Below are 18,059 nucleotides of genomic sequence, written 5' to 3'. Positions count from 1 at the left end.
CTATGAATAGCTATGGATAGGCACATGTCTTTTTTTTCGGGGTGAACACTGTGCTACCATTTGGAATAATGCTTTCTGGTGCACCTAGGAAGGTGACCACATTTGTAATGTGTTTCCTGAAAAAGGGCAATTGGGATATGCTTTTTGTGTATGTGGGCCAGGATCTAACCCTTCTTAACAGACCTCTGGCATTATAGGTACAAAAAGAAAGACTAGTCATGGGGGTTGTCTAGGGGACACTAGGGAGTGCCACCGTGGCAGTCGAGGCATGGGGGACAGTAAAGGGGTAGAAGGAAGGAAAAAGCAGAAGAGGAAGAAGTGAGTAGGCTGACAGAAGATTTGCGTTGTGGCCGAAGGTCAGAACCAGATGGCACCATAGTGGCGTCAGCCCAGTGGGCGGAGAAGGATGAGGACAACAGAGCACGTGTGGCTTCTAAACGTTGAAAGCCCCTTCCGTTTCCAATCATCAGTGGTGTGATCGTTGGAGATTGGTGAACTGACTGAGGGACCTGCCACTGCTGCAACCTCCCTCATAGAGTGCTGCTGTGGAGGACTACTACTCACCTCAGGGGAGGCAGTCAAGCTAGATGGTGGTTCCTTGGTTAATAGGGACTGGTTTTTGCAGGTGTCCCTTTTGGATCTCTGTGGCTGGCCAGCGTCCCAGGGGACTAGTCACTGTAAGCTGAGCCCTGCACAAGGTCAGATGTGGACCCAGAAGGGAAACTACTGTCCTCATCATATGGTGTGGGTACCCTAGTTGTGTGTGCAAACTTATCTGTCTCAGGGCTGCACTGCAATCCGGGGTCCTCCAGTCTAGGCTTCCCTTCTCTGTTGCTGCCTGGTTATGAGGGAACCGGGCACATGTGGTCCTGCGCCATCTTGGGAAAGGGGGCCGACCGGGTCACGTGTCCTGAAGTAGCACTGAATTGTCGACGGCTCGCCCTCTAAAACTGCCGGTGGCATGCCTTGTTTTTTATTTATTTTTTTCCCCTCGCCATGGAGCCTTGGGAATCGCCTGGTGCCACCTGTCTTGTGTGTGAGCAGGTCAGTAACGGTGGGTATGATGGGAGCTCAGCCGGAGTGCTGCTTACTCTGCCATCTGCAAGCCACGCCCCCTACGTGTGTTAGTCTTTTTTCTATACCAAGACCTTTTAAGTCAGGCACGGGCGTCACGTTCACCGAAGTCCATTAGTGGTCCATATCCTGTTGGTCACCTTCATCTGTGCGCAAGATTACATAGAACGCTTCACTCATCGCCGCTGTTGCACGGCTCCTCAGCTGCCGCTTAGAAACCGCTCGGTGTAGGCCGTTACCCGCTTGACGCAAGTTGCAGTTCACTCTTGACTCTTGCACCACCTTTGCTTGTGAGGGTCTCTCCGTCTCCCTTCCCTTTATACATTAATGTATCTGCTGGCCCTCACTGGACAGCAAGCTAGAAGGAAGGGAGACCCTTCAATTTTCTAACTATGTAATGCATGTAATGCACACTATGCACTACTCTTTGATTGGTCAGTGCTAATCACATGAGCAGCTCTGGCCAATCAGAAAGCAGTTATAGTTCATTGGTAGTTTATCAATTATCAATGCACAGTGGGGAGCAGGTAATCTGAAAATTTTTGTGTCTACCATCTTGGATAGCTGAAAAACAGAACTGCAACTGGCATATCGGAGGGATGGTAGCGAAGAACTGCAGGTTATGTCCTCTTTCCCTTCCGGTCCTGGGACAAAATTTGAAAATTTGTCCAGAAATGGGAGCGCTGCTTTTTATGGATTCTCATTGCACACAAATATCCAGTGCCTTTGGCCTTTGGTCTGTTGGGCTCCTCACTGACTTCATTAGGAATGCACTGCCTGATTACCTAACAAGTCTTTTTAATTGAGTTTTGGTATTAAGTATATTCCTAGCACACCAAACTGTCAGACATGGCTCAGCTGTAGTCTTAAAGGGAACTTTCACACGGCAATATTTGGTATCGGTGTTTGTAAGCCAAAACCAAAAGTGGTTCCAAAACGAGGAAAAGTTGAAAACCTTTTCTATTCGTTTTTTTTGTGCATTGGACATACTCTTGGTTCCGGCTTACAGATACTGATGCACAATGCTGTGTGAAAGTGGTCTAGGGCTAGGGCTACACCTTTTGCTTGCAGGTTGCACAACCCAAGATTGCTGTGTAGCCCCGCAACCTCGGTCACATTGAAGTGAATGGGGGTCAGTACAGGTCGCAGCTTGCTGTGTCTGCAGGGGCCAAAAAGTGCAACCTTGATGGATTTTTTTTTTTTTGCAACTCGTAGTAGTGGCAAGCTACGACTTGCACTATGACCCCATTCACTTCAATGTGAGTGCGAGATTGCAGGGCTGCACAGCCATTTTTGTTCGAGCAACACCTGTCGCATCCAAATTTCGCAATGAAATCCTAGCCTTAAGGTAAATTCAATTGCACGGCATTGCTGCTTCCATCTGTTTTTCTAAGCAGAGTCTTCTAAAACTGCTCCATGTAAAGTTAATGGGACTGATGGCTGAGTGCTGTCCTTGGCACAGAGATTGCATGGGGTGGCAGCACACCAATCCATTCACACTCCCCTGGAATGGGGTCTTGACTCCATAACTAGGAGGGGTATCGTTATCTGTGGGCGGTTCCAGTGATCCTGTGGGATAAATGTTCATGTGAGAACCCCTCTAACCCCTTGAGTGGCACACCCGGAAATTTTCCAGGACGAGCTCCACTGCCGATAGTGATATAGCCCGGAAGATTTCCGGGCTATGTATCATTATGGGAGCTGCAGAGCAAAATGCCACAAGCTGTGGCATTGCGCTCTGCCTGCACAGTCCCACAGAGAACCAGTGCAGGACATTGAGAAGCAGGAAGATATTGCCGATATGCCGGCAATCTCCTGCTTCTAAGTCTCCTGCTTTGTTTACAGGTTGCCATAGAGGCCATCGGCTTGTCAGAAGCAAGCCAATGATCTCTGTGGCAGGGAGAGCTGGTGCTTGGCTGCCAGAGGACAAGCAGGCACCAGCTCTTACAGCCGAGATCAGAAAAAACCTCTGATCTCTGCTGTGTTAACCCTTTACATGCTGCAGTCTATGTGACTGCAGCATGTAAAGTGCTGTCACTGCAGCATGTAAAGGGCTGTCACCATCAGACCCCCGGAATGTGATCAGAGGGTCCTGATGGGTCCCTGTGGAAGTCCCCTAAAGGGACTAAAATAAAAAAGGAAGTTAAAAAAATAAATAAAAACACTTGTCTCTTTACTTTGTAAAAAATGTTAAATAAAATCACACATGTGGTATCCGTGTGCATCGTAATGACCCAGAGAAGGAAGTTGGTACATTATTTAACCCCTTAATGACATGGCCCCTTTTTTTCTTTTTTCCCCATTTCTTTTTTTCCTTCCTGAAACATAAAAATTGTATAAACTTGGTATCTCCGGAATCGTGTGACTCAGAATAATGTTATCACATTATTTATTCTGCATGTTGAATGCCGTAAAAATGAAATCCAAAAAACAAATGGCAGAATTTCTTCCCCCCCCCCCCCCCCCAATCTCCTTACAAATGTTTTTACAAAAGTTATGCAATACATTATATATACCCAAAAATGATGCCATCAAAAAGTACAACTTGTCCCACAAAAAACAAGCCCTCATATGGCCTGGTCAATGGAAAAATGAAAAAGTTATGGCTCTTGGAACGCAACTGCAAAATTAGTTGAAATTCAATGATTAGACGACTTAAAAAACCCGCCCTGGTGGGCACGACCGGGTCGTAGGAAACCCGCCACTTAAGGGGTTATTAGTCAAAACCCTTTTTCTGTTATATAGTGTATTTTTTGTTTGCTTTTTTTAATGACTTATGTATTGTTCTCCATTAGAGAAGTACCATGTAAGCTGAGTAATGCCGTTTTATCACCAAGCTACACTAATAAAGGGGAAGCTTTCTTCTGATTTTTACTTCTCCAATTGGTAACAATGTGGTTTTCTTCCAGATAACCTAATACAGCATATCCTGTTACAGCTCTTTGTACCAGTGATAGCAGGGAGGTGTTTGACAGGACTGTGTGTGACTAATTTAATTTTACTTTTGGCTACCATGCTTGCTTCTTAGGCCCAATGCACATGAGCTTACCTGCACTGCGGCATCTGGAGCTCCGGATCCCGCAGCAAATACAGCCCATAGGACATGCATTGAAAAATGCATTTGCATGCCCACGAGTGGAAATCAACTGCGATTATTCCGCTCGCGAGATGTAAATTGCAGTATCTCCTATTCTAGTACGAGCCTCGCAGTGGTTCGCACTATCCATGTCATCGCCGGCCCGACGGCTCTGCACTGTGCATGTGCAGCTGTACACCAGCCGGCACATCCGTGGAGCAGAGACAACACTCCGGACAGGTAAGCCAGGGGTCACTGCGGGTGCACAGGGTCACATCCCGCTGCGAGGATCTCTCAGTTGGAATCCCACCAGGCCGTCTGCATTCGACCCTAATTAGAGCAGCCTTTTCCTAGGAGGTAAATCTGTGACCCCAGACTAGGAAAATGCATTTGGCCTTTTTCTGTAGGTTTAAAGTGGCTGAGCCTTACTTCCTGTTACTAACATTTGCATTAAGAAATGTGTAGCTTAATGAGACTTCCAAACAGAAGACATATCATAAGGCTGCAGAAACACCGAGTTACTAATACTGTCTAATATCTGGTGCAAACTTGAACCCGACAATCTGAAAATGCACTGGATTTATAAGTGACTCTGTTGGATGATAAACGGACACATTTGTAGACTGTAGCCTAACTTCTAGACCACCTATTAGTTGGCTTAGCTCATGCCAGATTTTGTACCAACATTTTTGTGCAAGTTTGGCGCACGACTGAGCATTTAGGCCACACCCTCTTTTTGCCAAGCTATGCCCGTTTTCTCAGACACAGCAAAAAAGGGCCTAAAACACATCATAAGCATAGTGCAAAGCATGTAAAACAATTTTTGGGTGGAATTTGCCTCCCCAAACTGGGGAATTCTCTATAGTAAATATGCCCCATAGTGCATTAGAACACTACACAGCTGGAGCCTCTGTGTGGCAATCCTTTTTTCTAGAAGTAAATGGCCTTTTCAGTGAAATAGACATAGTTTAGTTTAGGTTTTGTTAATATTGTGGCTTCTATTAATGGGGAAGCAGTATTTCTAGAGGGCCTTCCTTACTTCTTCACTAGGTAGTATGGGTACTGTCAGAGCTAGTCAGCCCCTGCAGTGGTGAGAGTAGCTGTATTTTGGCCATTCCAATTGGCTTTGGCTGGCCATGTATAGCGAAGCTGTTGGCCATACACGTGTTCCACTGAAAGCTGCTCTAGGCATCCATGGTCGGCATGTTTATTTCTCTTGACAGTTGGTAGAAAAGCTGCATACTGACACACTTTGGCAGCTGTTTATCCGCTAGCTGACCAGAAATATTAGGAGTTAACACTTCACATGCGATCAACGTATAAGTACATTGGCTTACTGGTGGCCTGTCAGAGCTCCTGCCATCATAGCTTCCAGTATTGCACTATTCTCTGGCTCACACGTGTGTATTGTGTAGGATTCCTCAATCTATGTCACATAGAATATCTCGTGATTTCACTGTATTCCACAGGTGACCTGCTGTAGGTGGTTCTTGAATGACTGCTCGATCTATCCGTTTACCTTTCATCCTGTTCTTTTATTTCAGGCTGCACTTGGGAATTTGGAGCCATGGTGAGCTACATCAGGAAGACCTTTCCACAGACCAGATTAATAGTTGTAGGTTTTAGCCTTGGAGGGAACATTGTCTGTAAATATCTGGGCGAAGCAGCAGCCAATCAGGAGCGAGTCTTGTGCTGCGTCAGTGTGTGCCAGGGGTACAGCGCGTCCCGGTAAGTGATCTATACCGCGTCATGCTCCATCACACCATGTAACCATTTAGTCATCAGCGAATTAAGCACTAAACTTGGTTATAGTGCTTCATCGGTAGATGTTTTGCCATTGCTGTTTGAAGCAAAAGAGCACTAGGAGTGTGTAAGTTTCTGCTGCGACAATAGCCGCCCACCATTTGGACAGTACAGCCTAATGTCCCACCACCCCTTTCTCAGATCCGTTGTTCACATGCGCCATCACTGGTCATAGTCAATCCTGATAATTGTCCAGTTTGGCCTACTTTTATTGTGTGACTATTTAATGTGTATAGGGTAGCTCAATAGAAGGAATGACCTGTTTGATTTCAGCAGGCCCTATTTTTTTGTTCTCCAGGAGAGAAACTGCAATAGAGATATTCAGCCAACAACTACCGTATTTTCCGGTGTATAAGACACCCTCCAACTTTTCCAGTTAAAATATAGAGTTTGGGATATACTCTCCGTATAAGACTACCCTGGGTATCCCTGGTTAAAAAGTCGTCTTGTACGCCGGAAAATACGTCCAGGAATACCACCGAGGAGCTACAACTCCTAGCATGGCCCGCGGTGTTGTCAGTACATACCGTCCAGGCTTACCACAGAGGAACGACGACTCCCAGCATGCCCCGCGCCGCCCGCTCTTGCCCACAGTGGACTTGGACGCCTCCCAGCCGGGGGGGCTGCTTTGGTATTATACCTTGACTCCACCGGAAGCTAGGGGTTTGACAGGAGGAACGCCGCTCTCACACCCTCAGCTCCCAATAGGGTGAAGGCTTGAAGGTCCTAGCAGCGTGGGGATGAACTTCATGCTGGGATAGAAGGTTACACTTAAGACTGGTTTCAGTATTAACCCCAACCCTGAAACCAACCCTCACCCTAATCCTCCATGCCAGGCACAGTCTCAACCAGTGTTTTCCCAGGACGTAGGCCGCCTGCAGACGGCCGGGTCGGATCTGCAGTAGGATGCGAACAGTGACCAGTGCAGCTCACCTGCTTTCGCCTCTGCTCTGCTCTGTGATGTGCCGGCTGCTGCTCAGCCAGCGCGTGCGCAGAGCGGAGCCTCCTCACCAGTAGTGACATTTCTGTGTGGGCCTCTGCGAGACCCCACAGAAATAGGATCTGCCGCCATTTGTTTTCTGTGCGTGTTTTCACGCAGACAAATCGCGGCTGTGTGCATAGGATTGGGTTTTGTAATGCAATCCTATGCAGGCGGGCACAGGCGGAAATTCTGCAGGAAATCCCGCCGCGGAATTTCCGCCCATGTGCAGGGGGCCTTAGATAGCAGTTTTCCAGCTCCCACGTCACCCTCCCTCCCTAACTCCCTGTCAAGCAGCGCTGTGCTGCCGCCGCAGGTTCCCCGCTCCTTCAGTGTCTGCCAGTGGTGGCCAGTCCAGGGAGTCGGTCGGGGAAGCTGGCGCTGCTCCCTCTGTCTGCGCTGCCGCTGTCCAGTGGAGGGAGGCGGCTGGGGAACGCACTCTGCCGCTGCCTCAGTGTCTGTCGCTAATGCATAGTGCAGTGAGGCCAGGGGGCAAGGCGCTCTGCTGCCGCTGCACCCTCACCGTCCCCCACCGCTGCCGAGTGCAGCCAGGCTGGTGGAGAAGCCACTCTGCCGCCTGTCCCTCACTGTCCCGCCGTATAAGACGACCCCCGACTTTTGAGAAGATTTTCCTGGGTTAAAAAGTCATCTTATACGCTGGAAAATACGGTAACTTGTGCATGGGAGCTGAAACTGCAGGGCCTTGACAGTCACAAATGGAGGGGTTGGCCATGGCAGTCCTTAAGATACTAGCTGTCAATTTTCTAGGACGGCTTAGAACATAAGAGTCATCTGGTTCTATGGGGAAACACTCAACTTTTTGTTTGCAGCTATAAATGAAGCTCATAAAGTACTTTACCCTTTGATTATGAATTAGTACTACAAAGTGGTTGGAGGAGAATACAAGGGGGGCTCAAAACAACTGGTGTAGAAGTAAACTGACTTCAGACATGAGTTGTCCTACAACAGCAGGAATGTCATGGGAAGATGGTAGAGCTCTTCAAGTTTTCAATGCACCATTGGTGAGATTAGTTGACCTAAAACAATGCACCTCCACAGTCTTGCAGTCGATAACACTGGATATGCTGGGAAGTGTCCGACTTGCTATCTGCTCCAACATTGAACATCTATAAGGTGCATTAAAAACTTCAAGAGTTCTTCTGCCGTTTTCAGGCCATTTTGGTTGTTTGTCTCTTCATGTAAGAATAAATCGGCTTTATTGCACCGTTCTTCTGGAATCCGTCTGTATTACAGTAAATGCCATCATTAAGACCATTCATAAGTTGGAGAAGAATATTTTGTCCTCTATTTGGGCAAATGTACTTTTTGTGCTACAGTAGGAACTTTACTTTGAACAAAACTTGTCCCTCAGGGCAGAATTACTCCCTGCTTGTGGATGGATGTAGGAAGCTGTTTGGGGACATTATTGTTTGTAGGAAGCAGTACTCGAAAATCGTGGCGCTCGGGCGAAAAAGGGGCGTGGCCGAGTAGGTTCGCTCATCCCTAACCACCATGTATGTACATATGCTCTTTGCTTTCACTGTTATGTTCTGTTGGATTTTCACCATTTGACTGTCCCATTGTGTATTTCTTCTTTTTACCTCCTGTACAAGCCATTTGCTACAAACCCATCCAAGTACTTGCTCTTTTTTCATATAACACTAGCTTACCCGTCGCGCGTTGCTGCGAAGACAGACAGAAATACATACATTCGTTCTTATATATCTAGATAACAACCAATCACAGCGCAGCTTTTTTATGTTACCTAAGTGGTATAATATATAACAACCAATCGCAGCGCAGCTTACATGTTACCTCAGCTTTATAATATATAACATCCATAGTTGTACTATACCAGTAATCTTCCCAGGAGTGTACTCAACTTCCCAAAGTTTCATGGTGATTAGATGAATGGTGTAGTAATGCATAAAGGACAGACAGACAGATAGACATACATACATTCATTTTTATATATATATAGATGACATCAGGAAGTGAGAGAATTAGATTTCATACGTAAAATTTGGACGCTAATTCTTTGGCGCTTAGAATTGAATAATCGAGTTGGGACCCATTAACTTTTCCTATTTCTGACATAATCAATGCTCGTGCCTAATTTCATGTTTCTACAACATCGGGAAGTGAGCGAATTAGTGGCAATGATGGAAATCGAACGATCTACGTGGGGGGAGGGGGGGGTCGTAACTGTCAACGACGCTCGCACGCACGCCATTTATCGTAGCATAAATGTACTACGCCTATAATCTTCCCAGGAGTGTACTCAACAAATTCCCAAAGTTTCATGGCGATCGGATGAATGGTGTAGTAGCGCATAAAGGACAAAGAGACACGCACACAGACACACACGCATACATTCAATTTTATATATATAGATAGATATACTGTATATGTGTTAGTATTTGACTGCAAGTCTGTCTGTGTGAAGCCTAAATGGGATCCGTGCCTCTTGTGCTCCCTCTAGTGGTTCTCCGTGATTATTAAACAGGTTCCTGTAGGATCTCTGATGGACCCTTCCTGTATTGATTTGTAATCTATATGCTTTAGTCCACAAGTTCTGAGGGCTTTTTACATGAATTTACAAAGACCACAAAGTTACTACTACTTATCGGCTGCACTCTTACCTTGTACAAGGTGGCTCATACATGGCAGGACATGGAATTCTATACAGGAACAATATTTAGTATATTGGTCATTTTCAGAATAACGGATATATTTTCAAATATGAAATGTTATTTTAACGCAGGAGTCTATAAAGTGTGCCTTTTCTGTAGAATGGCCACTTTCTCACACTTTGGGCTGAGGACTCATATTCTGTAATTAAAGTTAAGCCAATATTTTTCTTTTGGCATCTATAATTGGCTAACACATCCTGTGTGCCTCTTGGTTCTTCACTCCCGTGCAACAGTCCATTGATTCTTGGGATTTTCTTATAGTGCTCAGGAAACTTTTCTGCAGTGGGATCAATGCCGACGGTTTTACAACTTCCTCATGGCCGACAACATGAAGAAAATCATTCTGTCTCACAGGTAGAACATTTACTAAATGCCATTGAACCGTGCCCTATGTAAATAGCAGCTATATCAGCACTTGTACAGCAATGTTGTAAAACATTTGCACTTCCATATACAAATAACTAGTGAGTGTATCAAGTCATATATATTTTTTTTTTTTTTTGCATCCCTACATCAAAACAGGATTTGTAGTGAAGCGTGTTATAATGAAGGAAGAAGACAACAGATTCAAGTGCTTTAACCCATTAATACCACAGGACATAGGTTTACGTTCTGCCAGGGTGGTAGTTAATGCAACAGGAAGTAAACTTGTATCCTGTGGATGGCATGGGCTCAGAATTAAAAAGTGTGTACAAATAACCAATTTTTGTGCACACCTCTTCATCTTTGTATTAAATTAAAAAAATAAACACATATTTGGTATCATCATATCGTTAACAATCTGTATAATAAATTGAACACCGTATTTATCCTACATGGCAAAAACCGTAACAAAAAAATAGTCAAAATACTTGTTTTGTTCAATTTGCCTCCCCCCAAAAAAGCCTTACATACCACAAAATGCTAGCAATAAAAACTACAGCTTCGCACACAAAAACTCGGCCTCGCAGAGCTGGATCCATGGAAAAATACAAGTTTATGGGACTGTGAATGCACTGATATAAAAACAAAAAGGTTCCAAAAAGGCTTTTTATTGTACAGAAGTGGAAAAACTGAAGGAAAAAAATATTGCTATCATCGTAATCATGCCAGTCCACAGGAAAAATGTATTCAGTCCTTTTCTGTGGCATGATTAAGGCTGCTAAAAAACAAAAAAAAAGGTTTGCAATACATTATATGTATTGTGAAAAACATACCATTAAAAACTACAATTTGCCACACAAAAACAAGCCCTCATACGGCTGTGACAAAGGGAAAATAAAGTTATGGCTTTTGAAAAGTGGAGATGGAAAATCTGCAAAAAATCATTGTGAGGTTATTCATGTTCTTAAGGGGTTAAATGCGTTTACCAGGAATACAAGCTAATCTCTGTCCTTTGGATAGGGAATAACGTGCTGATCAGTGGGGGTTTCACTACGGAGACCACCGCTGTTATTTCATACTCCCCATCTTCCTCACTGTGGGCTTACTGTGTACAACCTTGGTATCTGTCCTTGGTACTGCATGGTAACAGCAATGGTCTGCATGTAGCAAAATATACAATTAAAAAGATATTCCCAACCCGGACATTTATGGAATATATAATGCCTCATAGATGCCAGTCCCACTTATGGAGCCGTCTCTTCATTTAGGAAAATCGGGCCCGCTACGGATTCTCCATGGAGAATCTGTAGCGGGTCCCTCCTGCCCCGCGGACATGATGCTAAAAAATAAGAATAAACTCACCTGCAGTGGTCCGTGCGTGTCTTCCTTCCGTCGCGGCCGGATCTTCTTTTTTTTGGCCCGGCGGATGTGCTCGGCGCGCCGGCTGCATGCCGGGCACATCCGCCGGGCCGAAGAAAGAAGTTTCCAGCCGTGAAGGAAGGAAGACCTGCATCGCCCGGAGCAGGTGAGTTTAATTCAGGCACGGGTGTCCTGCGGATCCGGATGGCTTCCATAGGCTTCAATAGAAGCCTGCGGGAGCTGTCCCTGCGGGAGACCCGCCCCTGAATAAAGCATGTCCGGATTTTTTCCTGCACGCGGGACCCGCGCCTGCAGGGAAAAATGACATCCGCAGGTATTTAACTACCTGTGGGTGTCTAATGCATCCCTATGGGGCGCGGATCTGCGTGCAGGAAAAACGCTGTGGATTTAAAATCCGAATTTGCCCGTGGACATGAGGCCTTAGGCCTCAGGTCCACTTGAAGAATACAATCCGTGCAGAATCCTTCCGCGGCGGATTTGCTTTAAATTTTTTTTTTTTCATGCAGATATCCGCACACATTGCTATCAATGTGATAGCAATGTTGCCAATCCGCAGCAGAATGGAGCATGCTGCGTTTTTTCTCCCGTGCGTGAAAAGCGCAATTCTTTTAAAATGCCATTCGCGGGTGCAAAAATCCATTTAATGGACCGCAGATGGCCAATGATTCCCTATGGGCAAAATCCGCTGCGGGTTCCGCGGCGGAAATCCACTGCGGAATCCGCAATTCCATTTAGCTAGTGGACATGAGGCCTTAGTCTCCAACTGCAGAATGTATAACCCCCACATGACACCAGATATCTATCAGCTTTCTATGGCATATCTTGTGTGCAGAGCTTTATGTTTATACATCTTAGTGTGATGCGGTGCAGTTTTTTATGGCCTTGATTTTGGTTTTGTTGGCTTCTTCTAAGGCTTGTTCTCTTCTTCTAGACACGCACTGTTTACTGAACACAGGATGAATAAAATCTTTGAAGATTCGGTTCTAAGCAGGCTGTATACAGCCACATCTCTCATGCAGATTGATGATACTGTAATGAGGTAAGCACGGGATGCCATTCATTGCCTCCAGAGCCATGGCAAATGGCAACTTCAAGCTACATGTTTAAAGGGAACCTGTTATCACTAGAGATGAGCGAGCGTACTCGGAAAAGCACTACTCGCTCGAGTAATGTGCTTTATCCGAGTATCGCTGTGCTCGGGTCTGAAGATTCGGGTGCCGCTGCGGCTGACAGGTGAGTCGCAGCGGGGAGCAGGGGAGAGCGGGCGGGAGAGAGGGAGAGAAAGAGCTCCCCGCTCCGTGCCGGCACCCGAATCTTCAGGGACGAGCACAGCGATACTCGGATAAAGCAAATTACTCGAGCGAGTAGTGCTTTTCCGAGTACGCTCGCTGATCTCTAGTTATCACCTTTTGATTCCCCCCAAACTGTTATAGAACTTAAAGTTGAGGGAAACGGGGAGTCTGGAGTGCTGTCTCACACTCACCGGGCATCCTGTTCCAGCGCATTGACCCCACAAAGTTAGCGCATGCAAGCAGCTTGACTTTCTCCTTGTGCATCTCCCATAGGGAAATGTTCTTTCATAATCGGTATGTAGTGTAGGGGTATATTCACACATGGTTGATTTGCTGGAAAGGTCTGCAGCAATTCTGCACTAAATGGTGTGGATTTTTGGCGCGGATTCACTATGGATCGCACCCCCTCAATTGAAGGTGGGAAATGCATAGTAAAGCCACACCAAAATCCACACTATTCAGTGCCGATTTGTTGTAGAAAATATGCAGCAAATCCATCACATGTGAACATACTCTGAAAAGTAGTTGTCATGTTTAAAGTAAAAGGCTTTCTAGAAGGAAATGATGATAAAAATACGTTTCTAGTGTAAATATCGGAGGAGCTGTGGATGTGCAGCTTTTGCTTCACTGTTAAACATACACAATGAAAATCCTGCTTCCAGTACATTTTGATGATCCAGAACTCGTTTCCAAAATAGAATTGAACGATAATCTGGACTCTCCCAAAATTAGACACAGAATGAGTAGAGGGAAGCAATTCTAAACTTAGGCCTTTTTAAAAAAAAAAAAAAATGCTATGGTGTACATTTAAGAAGACATTACGAAAGAACTGGCGTAGAAAAGTCACAAGATTTGATGCAAGGGCTGCTTGCACAAAAATATTTCAACTTTTCAGCCTTCTGCATTGGACTCACTACTTTTGGGGGAAGTGGGTGTGGTCTGTTTGGTGTCCCTCCCCCAGGACCAAAAGATTTATACTTAAGTATAATGTCAAATTCTCTGGATCATTGGGAGCCCGCCCATCTATCAGCTTTCATCCATCCAGTGCATGGGTGAAAGCTGAAAAAATAGTCCCATCCCTGGAATTCCCCTTTAAAATGTATTGTCTCATATGCTGTCATTGGCTCTTTATCAGAAAGTTCCATGGCTACAAGTCCCTCAAGGAGTACTATGAAGAAGAAAGCTGTGTACGTTATTTGCACAATGTAAGTTTTGATTTACTTTAATTCTACACAGTGATCCCCCTTTTTTTTTTTCTTGCTTCGTTTTTCACGTCTGAGTTTAATCTGCTTCTCTCTAGATTCATGTGCCACTCATGTTGGTTAACTCTGTCGATGACCCCCTAGTCCATGAAAGCTTACTCTCCATTCCAAAGACCCTGGCAGGTAAGCGGTTTGCTGTGTTGTGAACACTTCAATGGCAGATGGATAAAAGTAGCTTCTGTTGGTTTTGGATATTAGTTTAAAGGGGTTTTGTCACTTTTATACTATTGATTACCTAGTCTTGGGATAGATCATCAATAGTAGATCGGCAGGGATACGCTGTTCAGGATCCCCACTGATCAGCCGATTGTCCAGTCTGCTCTCAGTGCAGCGGGCTGGAGGTGTAATAGGCGGCTTCACTCCCATTGGAAACAGAAGTGAAGCCGCCTATTACACTTTTGATCTTGACGATATCCTGGCCCTCTGCACTGACAGCAAGTTAGACAATCAGCCGGTCAGTGGGGATCTCAAGTAACTGATCCCCATGGATCTGCTATTTATGACCCATCCTAATAATAGGTCATCAATAGTACAATATGACAAAGCTGATTTTGTATAGATTGGACTAACCATCCTGTTTTGTTGTACTTTGTCCCTGACTTATCTCTAGGTAAGAAGGAAACAGTCATGGTGGTTTTGCCGCTTCACGGAGGACATCTCGGCTTCTTTGAAGGTGCAGTACTATTCCCAGAGCCTCTGACATGGATGGATAAACTTCTGGTGCAGTATGCCAATGCAGTCTGTCAATGGGAGAGAAATAAATCCCAGTGCTCCGACATGGAATCAGCAGAGCCTGCACCCAGTTAGACTGAGGACTTCAGTCATCTTCCCAAAGACTTGCCTACAGATTCATCCTTTTTTACGCATTTATAATTCTTTACTAACAGTTACTGTAACTTTTTTTTTCTTCTTGACTCTCCATTATATGGGTCTACCCAGATTATCTTTGCAGTGAAACTATGAGGGAAGAGGCCGTGACTCCACTGTGAGCCTACAGAATTCCTGTTTTCCCATTCTGGTTAGTTGCTGCAGTGCTTTATGTAGTGTATATATATTATATTGCTGTTTGGTACAGCAAGGCCATTGTATTTCTATCAATATATTGTCAGATAGTGGCTGAAGTAGATATCGGTCTACCCCAGACACGCCTTGTCTGGACTATTGAGCTATTCAATGCCGAGCATTCCGATTTATGGAAGTCGTGTTGATGTTTGTCATTGCATTAGTTCAGTATAACTTGTATGTGTGTTATGAAGTGAGACTGGACTCATTAAGGGAGTCAAGTGTACTAATAGGGTCCATTGATTTTGGAAGCAAACATATGTGTTGAGGGACACAACTTCTTTGATGAAAAGCTGTATTCCAGATTTGTCTGACTGAGAATTATTATGAAGTGAATAGAAGTCAAATCTGTCGTAATCATTCCATTCCAAAATGTGGCAAGACCAATACGCACCCTGTAACTTCACCCGGAACTTACAATATATTTTGTCATGCCAATATAGGGACATTATAGTTCCTGCTGCATGACTATTCATTGGCCCACATGTCTAGTGCAATAAACCAGTTTTGGCCTTTAAAGAGCTTATCCAGTTTTTTGATTGCCTATCCTTCTGATAGGCCCATCAATATTTGGTCACTGGGGATCTGACTCATGGTCTCCACACTTATCAGCTGCGATGCTCAGCCAAGTGTTGCACCCTCTTGGTTGTCTCCATTGCGTCATGCTTCTAGTAGTGGCTATGTGAAGTATTGTAGCTTTGCCCCAGTGAATGTTGAAATAACCAATGCAGTAATTTTAAAAACCTGGATAACCCCTTTAATACTTCTAAAAACCATTACAAATTTGCTTAATCCTATTCACCTTGTGAGCAGATAGTTGGGCCTATAGAAAATGGAACTCCAGCTTCAGCTTTATTGCCAGAGTTATTGAACTCTGGGTGTGCTACATATTTCATCCACCTATGAATAAGGCTGCTTTGACACAGCGTTTCTGCATACGTTGTTTGTGTCGGCCTCGGGTCTTCATCTCAAATGTTAAAAAATGGTATTGCAACTAAATAATAGGTGTTACCAGAGTCACCCAAAAGTTGAAATGGCACCCAAGTGGCTTAAGGGAAATTTGCATGGCAGACGCTGCGCGTTTCCATCTCAAGTGCCCGAAAGGGCATTGAGATGGAGCCATAGACTTTGTCTGTGTTTCACAAGGTTTCTGTTCACTTCCAGTATTTTAGGAGAATGATAAAAAAGCATGGTCGACGACACGTTTACTGCCTCCTACGAGAATCGAACAGAAACCTAGTGAAACGCAGACAGTGCCTATACATTAAAGCCTATGGCTCCGTCTCAATGCCCTTTTCGGCATTTGAGATTTAAAGGCGCAGCGTCTGCTATGCAAATTCCCCTTAAGCCACTTGGGTGTCATTTCAACCCTCAGGGGACTCTGGTAACACCTATTATTTCGTTGCAATGTCATGTTTTGGCATTTGAGGTAGAAACTTGCAGCGTCTGCTGTGTGAAATCTCCTTAAGCCACTTGGGTGTCATTTCACTCCCAGATAACTCTCTGGCGAGCGCTGCTAGATTGTCTTGTCTAGAGCAAGCCATGAAAGTTTGAGGTCTGTAGTGTTCCAGGTCCAGGCAAAAAGCTGATTTTTTTTTTTTTAATTTTTTTTTTTAACTTGAGGTGCTTTTACACGGAAAGATTATCATTAAAAAAAATGCTAGATTGTTTCAATTTGACCGATAATCATTCAGTGTAACTACAGCCAGTGATTGAATGATAATTCATCTGCTTATCGTTCATCTTATGCAAGCATAACCATCCTTGTTGGCTCATTCGCTAATCACTCAGTTTACACACCGATCGTTCAGTCGTTCTCATTCACCGCTGCAGAGAAGTGAACGGCTGAACAATCCTGTTAGAAAATAACCCATTTCATCCGGGCCAACGATTTCTCGCTCCGTGTAACAGTCCCCTTGAACTGCTCTGTCTTGGTGATCTGCTGATGCATTCCCATGAACTTCCCTTTAGTATTTGGCCATGGGTACAGAGCTTTAATAATTGAACAGTTCTATTGACATGTAAACTGGTAATGTTGCACACTTCGCTCTTTCTGTTCTTCAGTGTTCCTGACTACTGCCTATTTTTATTTTTTACCAAAGTTTTGAGCTTGGGGTTGTAAAGCGACCATTGACTTGTTATTTAAAGGGGCATTCTTTATTTTGTGTTTCGTTTGCACCATTGCAGGGTCGTCCACAAAGCCACAAACTATAAAACGGTTGCCGTCTGTTTCAGCACATTTCCTGTAGATTTATGAAGAAATTCTATGGGTCCCGCAGTACTTTGTGCCCCATTCCTGATGCCCACATATTTACAATGTAATATGTGATAACTTAATGATGCTTTCTTTCCTCCGATTAGCACTTTACAGCTCCTTGGAAAACAGGGTCTCTTTACTTACAGGGCTCAGAAAAACTGGCACCCTGCTCTTCAGATGAGGTTTTTTTTTTCCTCTTACTCCTTATTCTTTGCCATCAACATGCAGGGAGATTATTTTGTGACTACATTTGGGGGATGTTTCTTTTGGTCTGAGACACATCCCTTCTGTTCTGTTGTATGTGTAGAAGTCTTGTCGTACAGTCTGTGGATTTACTTCTTTAACTTACGGGGAAAGCAGGAGATTCTGTATTTTTGTAGTTTTTGGTGGGTTTTTTTTCCCCTGCCTTTTTGGGAGTAAATCTCTAGCCAGATTGTGTTTCCAGTAGATCAGTCTTTACTTCAGCAGGGGCCTTCGAGTCTTGTATCTAAAGAGCACAGAGTTTGAGTCAAAAAAGCCCATTTCCACCTCCTGATGCACTAGCGTTCCTTGAAACGTTCATTTGCCTGATTATCTGGCCTTATTGAAGAGACACGGACCAGCCGATGACCAAGCAAACACATTCATCCGCTGATCAATGACGTTCAGCAAGGGTAACAATGCTCACTGATTGACTGTACATCTTCCCATGTGAATAGGGAGTACAGCCAGCCTATGGGGACAAACGATCAAAATTACAATTATTTGTCCCGATAAGTTGATTCTTGGCCAGTGTAAAAGAAAATTAAATGCGCACCAATCAACATACTTAAGATCAG

General features: G+C 44.6%; 1 protein-coding gene across 1 annotated transcript in view; it reads left to right on the top strand.

The window, feature by feature from the left end:
* Positions 1-15,971, top strand: part of ABHD2 (abhydrolase domain containing 2, acylglycerol lipase) — a 44,472-nt gene extending 28,501 nt beyond the window's left edge. Inside the window, exons 6-11 of the mRNA XM_066592806.1 lie at positions 5,695-5,878; positions 9,887-9,979; positions 12,300-12,407; positions 13,796-13,865; positions 13,961-14,045; positions 14,533-15,971. Of these exons, the coding sequence (XP_066448903.1) occupies positions 5,695-5,878; positions 9,887-9,979; positions 12,300-12,407; positions 13,796-13,865; positions 13,961-14,045; positions 14,533-14,729 (737 nt within the window). The 3' untranslated portion in view covers positions 14,730-15,971. The remainder of the gene's footprint in view (positions 1-5,694; positions 5,879-9,886; positions 9,980-12,299; positions 12,408-13,795; positions 13,866-13,960; positions 14,046-14,532) is intronic.
* Positions 15,972-18,059: the final 2,088 nt, after the last annotated feature.

The sequence above is a fragment of the Eleutherodactylus coqui genome, chromosome 2 (genome assembly GCF_035609145.1).
Source record: "Eleutherodactylus coqui strain aEleCoq1 chromosome 2, aEleCoq1.hap1, whole genome shotgun sequence".
In the NCBI taxonomy this organism is placed as follows: Eukaryota; Metazoa; Chordata; class Amphibia; order Anura; family Eleutherodactylidae; genus Eleutherodactylus; species Eleutherodactylus coqui.
Note: the sequence above shows the minus strand (reverse complement) of the source record. Positions and strands in the feature narration are given on the sequence as shown.